At 51.2% G+C, this 7,097-nt stretch overlaps 1 protein-coding gene across 6 annotated transcripts in view; it reads left to right on the forward strand.

The window, feature by feature from the left end:
• CDC42BPG (CDC42 binding protein kinase gamma) overlaps window positions 1-6,864 on the forward strand; it is a 23,751-nt gene extending 16,887 nt beyond the window's left edge. For 5 of the 6 annotated variants that reach the window (XM_086676988.1, XM_086676989.1, XM_086676993.1 and 2 more), the window contains one exon: window positions 631-1,994. In XM_086676988.1, the coding sequence (XP_086533114.1) occupies window positions 631-687 (57 nt within the window). In that variant the 3' untranslated portion in view covers window positions 688-1,994. Of the gene's footprint in view, window positions 1-630; window positions 1,995-6,148 lie in introns of those variants that run through there. The other variant, XM_086676991.1, reaches the window with a different exon arrangement.
• The last annotated feature ends 233 nt before the right edge of the window (window positions 6,865-7,097 follow it).

A 7,097-nucleotide genomic window follows, 5' to 3' on the forward strand; every position in this document is an offset into this window, starting at 1 on the left:
GAGGTGGAGGGATCAGAGGAGGGGGGAAGGGGAACAGGGGAAGAAAGACGTAAGAGGAGCTGGGAAGGCTCCCATGCACCCTCCAGCCACTTCCCCACCGTCACCCTAGCTTTAGCCACACCAAACCACTCCGATCCCCAGGGACTTGCCATATTCTTCCACACCCTCAGGCTCTTGCCCCTGCCGTCCCCCCTGCTTTGAATGTCCTTCTATTAACATTCAGGCCACCCTCAACGCTCTGTGCTAATACTGTCCTAGGGCCTCCCTAGGGCCTGTGCCCTGCTCCCTCCACCTCTCCGTGTCAGTCCTTCTGTGCTGTGGCTTTCTTCTGGATACTAGCCCTCCTCCCCCAACCGCGGGCTCCTTGAGACTGAGGTCAAGTTTGTCTTCGCCTAACATAAAGCATGTTTGTTGGTTGATGAAGAATGGAGTAAAGTAAATGAGCAAAGGGACTTCGATTTGGGCTTAAGGGATATTAAGTTGGAGCTCCCCAAGTTCTTCTCATGTAGCCCTACCCCGATCTCATACCTCCTCCAAGGGCTTCCCTGCAGCAGGTGATGGGTCGGGGGAAGACCTCTGGGAGGCACTGGTCTGGTGAGGAAAGGGTCCTTCCTTCTGTTTCCCCTCCAGGTCTCAGAACGGCCCCGGAGCCTGCCCCCAGCCCCTGAATCAGAGGGTTCCCCTTGACACCCTCTGGCAGGGCCCACCCCAATCCCAGGACTGAGACACATGAGTGAGCAAAGAGCTTGAGGAATGCCATGCTCCGGCTGGCCCGGGATGTGTGGAAATTCGGACTCAGGAAAGGCCTGGGCTGGACAGCGACTCAGAGGCTGGCCTGGGTTCCCAGGACCCAGGAGACCTGACTCTGAGCCATCGTCCTGCCTTTCCCCTCTGCTCCCGGCCCCTACCTTTGCTAGCCACTGGGAATAGAATGGCCCCCTTTTCTGCCCTGGGGGCCCCTCTGCCCCTGGAGTCCAGGGGTAATTGTGCCAAAGTTCTCCTTCCCAGTGTCAAGCCTCAGGAAGCCTTAAGCAAGAGTCGGGGTGGGGGTGGGTCTCTGGCGGCAATCTGGGGTCTTGGCAAGGCACTGTCCAGCCCCCAGGTGAGGCCGAGGTGGGGCATATCACAGCCTCTGCTCAAGGTTGAGGTAGGAAAGACAGACTCTGATCCAAAGGAAAGGAGGATGGGGTGCCTGGCCGGCTCAGTCAGTAGAGCCTGTGACATCTGATCTAGGGGGTGTGAGTTCGAACCCCATGTTGGGTGTAGAGATTACTTAAAAATTAAAAAAAAAACTTTTTTTTTTCTCCAAAGGAAAGAAGGATAGACAAGGAGCAGGGAAGATGTAGGTGAAGGAGGCTGTAGGTGAAGAAAGTGAGAGAAGGAAGTAGAAGAGACAGTGCCAGTGGCTGGCAGGAGGAGGAGGAGGAGAGGGAGGGGGAGGAGCAGGAAGGGGAGGAGCAGTGAAGAGGAGCAGAGAGCGGATGGGAGCTGGGGGAAGAACACTACTGATAGACTGAGGGGCCTTTCTCTCTGGGGAGGAGCTCGGTGGGGTTGGGAACAGAGAGGGGCCCTGTGAGCCAAATGACATTGCATCTAATCCGCCCGGGGTTGGGGGGGGTGGGGGTGGGCGGGGAGATCATTCCTAGACAGGGACAGGACAGGGAGGGTATTTATAAAGGCTACTTGGTGGGCGATGGCACCTGATGGGGGCCACTGGAGGGTCTCCAGGCACACTCTGGCCCTTCCCGGAAAGGGGGGTGGTCCTTTTTCCCAAAGCCTCCGCCACCTGCGTATTAGGGGATCATAGGGGGCATTTTATTATTGATCACAGTCACTATTATTGTTATTATATTACTATTTTTATTAAACGTCCCTCTGCTGACAAGTGGGGGACAAAATAAGTATTTATCTCCTCAAACGCCATATTCCCGGGAGGGATTGACCCTAATGCTCTGTGAGTCAGTACGAAACCAATAAAGACAACTTTTTAAGCTGCTGGCCTCCATGCCTGGATCTGTTCTGCTGGGGTGCAGAAAATGGGGGGGGATCAGAGACGGAGGGAGCCATGGGATGTCGGGGGCGGTCAAAGACTGAGTTGTCTTCCCCAGATTTTCAGGAATCCTATGACACATGCAAACAGAGTTTAGTAGCAAAGGGACGGCTTACAAAAGTGTGGCCATGATAATGGAAACCACCGAGGAGTGGCAGGGCCCCCGAGCCCTAGCAGCGGTGGGAGGCTGTTACCACCACCGGGCCACCTGGCAGGAAGGGGCAGTGGTGTCACCTGACAGGAGCTGTGGCCCTCAGTAGAACTCCGCTATGGATGGGGCGCCTGGGTGGCACAGTCGGTTAAGCGTCCCACTTCAGCCAGGTCACGATCTCGCGGTCCGTGAGTTCGAGCCCCGCGTCGGGCTCTGGGCTGACGGCTCGGAGCCTGGAGCCTGTTTCCGATTCTGTGTCTCCCTCTCTCTCTGCCCCTCCCCCGTTCATGCTCTGTCTCTCTCTGTCCCAAAAATAAATAAAAAACGTTGAAAAAAAAAATTTAAAAAAAAAAGAGAACTCGGCTATGGTTGAGCAGAAAGGCAACAAGCCCAGGGAATAAACTCCTCGGACCTCGGACCTCGCTCTGCTCCCTCCCTCAGTCTCCTGCCTCCCTTCATCCAAACACCAGCAGCAACCAGAGGACCCTAGAGCTCAGTCACTGCAGCCAGTGGAGGGCAACCTTGGGGGCACAGAGCTGGGTGAAAGGAGATCTGGAGGGCACACTAAGGGTATCCAGCACCCTGTTGCCCCACCCAGGCTGGGAGGCTTGGGAGGCAAGAGGGGGCCTGGGAGGTGCCTCATTTGGTCTTAAGCTCAAGTGTCCCTCGCTGAGCCAGGCCTTGAGGCTGAGCCGGATGAGGAAGGAAGGTATGGCCTGGGCCCTGGGATCAGGGCAGGCCTGGGCAACTGTTGGCTTTGCCCTGAGACTCATGGCCAACCCTAAACTGGGGAAAGGCCCAAGAAGGGAACCCAGCCTCACATCTAGTTGGAGACAGGGAATTCCAGCCTTGAGAGACAGCCCGAGTTCTAGTCTAGCTGTGCATTCATGGACAAGTTACCTGACCTCCCTCAGCTGCAATAGTCCCATCTGTAAGTGGGGCTCATAAAGCCCACTTCATGGGAGGTCCTGGCAAGATTCTGGCACAATGAGTGTAAAATGCCTTCAGCCCCCTCAGGAAATGTTTGCTTCTGCCTGTTGCGATGCAGAACCCCAAAGAGAGGGCCCAGGGCAGGGACGCTGAGGGCCCTTGCAAACTAAGGCTCCCAGCCATCTTCTCCAAATTGGGGAAATGACGGCCTCCCAGACACTCAGCAATGATTTAGCCAAAAGATTGTCACATTTTTGAAAAATTAACTTTCTCCCAGGGTGCCTGACTGGCTCAGGAGGTAGAGCATGTGACTCTTGATCTCGGGGTTGGGAGTTTGAGACCCACGTGGGCATAGAGGTTACTTAAAAAGAAAATCTTTTTTTTTTTTTTAATTTTTTTTTTCAACGTTTTTAATTTTATTTTTGGGACAGAGAGAGACAGAGCATGAACGGGGGAGGGGCAGAGAGAGAGGGAGACACAGAATCGGAAACAGGCTCCAGGCTCCGAGCCATCAGCCCAGAGCCTGACGTGGGGCTCGAACTCACGGACCGCGAGATCGTGACCTGGCTGAAGTCGGACGCTTAACCGACTGCGCCACCCAGGCGCCCCAAAAAAGAAAATCTTAAAAAAAAAAAAAAAAAAGGGCTCAGTCAGTTGAGCGTCTCAATTTTGGCTCAGGTCATGATCCCAGGGTCGTGGGATGGAGCCCCGCGTCGGGCTCTGCACCGAGCATTGGAGCCTGCTTGAGATTCTATATCTCTCCCTCTGCCCCTTTCCCCTGCTCACGCTCTCTCTCTCCCTCTCTCTAAAATAAAATTAAAATAAAGTCATCATAAACAAAAAAATAAATAATAAACATTTATTTTCTCCCCATGTTTTATGTTGACAAATTTCAAACCTACAAGATCAAAAGCATATGAGCCCCTTGGGGCACCTGGGTGGCTCAGGCAGTTGAGTGTCCGACTTCGGCTCAGGTCACCATCTCACAGTCTGTGAATTCAAGCCCCGTGTCGGGCTCTGTGCTGACAGCTCAGAGCCTGGAGCCTGTTTCCGATTCTGTGTCTCCCTCTCTCTCTGCCCCTCCCCCGTTCATGCTCTGTCTCTCTCTGTCCCAAAAATAAATAAACGTTGAAAAAAAAATTAAAAAAAATAAGGAACCACCAGAAGCCACTGTTATTGTCTCGAGAGTTTTCATATTGATACAACAATGCCATCTAATGACAATCTGTTATGGGATATACTGTGATCCCCCCAAATTCATATGTGGAAGTCCTAACCCCAAATACCTCCATACATGACCTTCATGTATGAAAGGTCAGTCATTGAAATACAGTCATTGAAGATGTAATGAGTTAAAATAGTTCATCAAGGTGGGCACTGATCCGACATGACTGGTATCCTTTAAAAAGAGGGGAGCTTAGGGGCACCTGGGTGGCTCGGTCGGTTGGGCGTCTGACTTCGGCCCAAGTCATGACCTCGCAGCTCGTGAGTTCGAGCCCCACATCAGGCTCTGTGCTGACAGCTCAGAGCCTAGAGCCTGCTTTGGATTCTGTGTCTCCCTCTCTCTCTCTGCTCCTCCCCCACTCGCACTCTCTCTCTTTCTCTCAAAAAATGAAAAAACGTTAAAAAAACATATTTTTTGAATAATAAAAGGGGGGAAGCTGGGGCTGCCTAGCTGGCTCGGGCAGTAAAGTATGCAAGTCTTTTTTTTTTTTTAATCTTTACTTTTGAGAGAGAGACAGAGACAGAGAGAGAATGACAGTGTGAGAGAGGGGAGGAACAGAGAGAGAGAGGGAGACAGAATCCGAAGCAGGCTCCAGGCTCCGAGCTGTCAGCACAGAGCCTGACGTGGGGCTCGAACTCACGGACTGTGAGATCATGACCTGAGCCAAAGTCGGACGCTTAACTGACTAAGCCACCCAGGCGCCCCTAGAGTATACAACTCTTGATCTTGGGGTCGTGAATTTGAGCCCAACGTTGAACACAGAGTTTATTTAAAATACAAAGTTTTCTAATTAAAAAAGGGGAAACTTGGGCACAGACACACACACAGGGAGAGGACCATGTGATGATGCAGGCAGAGATCAGGGTGATGTTTCCACAAGCCGAGGACCCCTAAAGATTGCCAGCATACCCCCAGCAGCCGGGGAGAGGTCTGGACCGGATTCTCCTCACAGCCTCAGAGGGAACCAGCCCTGCCCATACCTTGACCTCAGCCATGCGAACTCCAGATGGACAGACAAGACATTTCTGTTGTTTAAGCCGCTCGGTTCATGGTACAACCGTGGCATAAATGTTCTTTATGGACTTTTCAAGAAATCGAGGATTTAATTCTGGATCACATGTTGCATTTGGTCATCCAGGCTCAATTTCCTTTCACGAGGAGCAACTGGCCGCCTTGTTTTTGTTGCCTCCCTGATATTAACATGGTCTTAAGGGTCCAGGCCAGTTATTTTGTACGACGGCCTGTGATTTCCATTTGTCTGATGGTTCCCCCTGAAATTCATATTTAACTTTTTTGTCAAGAATATTACCTAGATGGGGCACCTGGGAGGCTCGGTCAGTTGAGTGTCCGACTATGGTTCGTGAGTTCGAGCCCCACGTCGGGCTCACTGCTGTCAGTGCAGAGCCCGCTTTGGAGCCTCTGTCCCCCTTGGTCTCTTCCCTCCCCCACCAATTCACACTCTCAAAAATAAAGAATATTGGGGCGCCTGGGTGGCTCAGTCGGTTGGGCGTCCAACTTCGGCTCAGGTCATGATCTCGCAGTCTGTGCGTTTGAGCCCCGCATCGGGCTCTGTGCTGACCACTCAGAGCCTGGAGCCTGTTTCAGATTCTGTGTCTCCCTCTCTCTCTGACCCTCCCCCGTTCCTGCTCTCTCTGTGTCTCAAAAATAAATAAACATAAAAAAAAATTTTTTTTAAATAAAGAATATTTTAAAAAAGAATATTACATAGCGGATGCTATTTTAAATCAATTTTAATTACAATACTTTTTTTTTTTTTTTTTTTGTAAATTAGAGGTGAGTTCCCCTTTGAACTTACCAAACTCCACCCCCGAAAACCAAATAATCCAGTGAAGAAAGGGGCAGAAGACATGAATGGACACTTTTCCAAAGAAGACATCCGGATGGCCAACTGACACATGAAAAGATGCTCAACGGCACTCCTCATCAGGGAAAGACAAATCAAAACCACATTGAGATACCACCTCACGCGGGTCAGAGTGGCTAAAATGAACAAATCAGGAGACTATAGATGCTGGCGAGGATGTGGAGAAACGGGCACCCTCTTGCACTGTCGGTGGGAATGCAAACTGGTGCGGCCGCTCTGGAAAACAGTGTGGAGGTCCCTCAAAAAATTAAAAATAGAACTACCCTATGACTCGGCAATTGCACTCCTAGGAATTTATCCAGAGGATACAGGAGTGCTGATTCGTAGAGGCACACGTACCCCAATGTTTTATAGCAGCGCTTTCAACAATAGCCAACTTATGGAAAGAGCCCAAATGTCCATCAACTGTAGAATGGGTAAAGATGTGGCATATATATAAAATGGAATACTACTCAGTGATGAAAAATGACGAAATCTTTCCATCTGCGACAACGTGATGGACCTGGAGGGTATCATGCTGAGTGAAGAAAGTCAGTCAGAAAAAACAGATAACATATGTTTTCACTCATCTGTGGAATTTCAGAAACTTAACAGCAGACCATAGGGGAAGGGAAGGAAAAATAAGTTACAAACAGGGAGGGAGGCAAACCATAAAAGGCTCTTCGAGACAGAGAACAGGGACACCTGGGTGGCTCAGTCAGTTAAGCATCCGACTCTTGGTTTCGGCTCAGGTCATGATCTCACGGTCTTGTGGGTTTGAGCCCCGCGTCAGGCCCTGTGCTGACAGCACGGGGCCTGCTTAGGATTCTCTCTCTCTCCCTCTCTCTCTGCCCCTCCCCCCTCCCCCCCTCACGCT

The sequence above is a fragment of the Puma concolor genome, chromosome D1, assembly GCF_028749965.1.
Source record: "Puma concolor isolate L17-30 chromosome D1, mPumCon1.1.hap2, whole genome shotgun sequence".
In the NCBI taxonomy this organism is placed as follows: domain Eukaryota; kingdom Metazoa; phylum Chordata; class Mammalia; order Carnivora; family Felidae; genus Puma; species Puma concolor.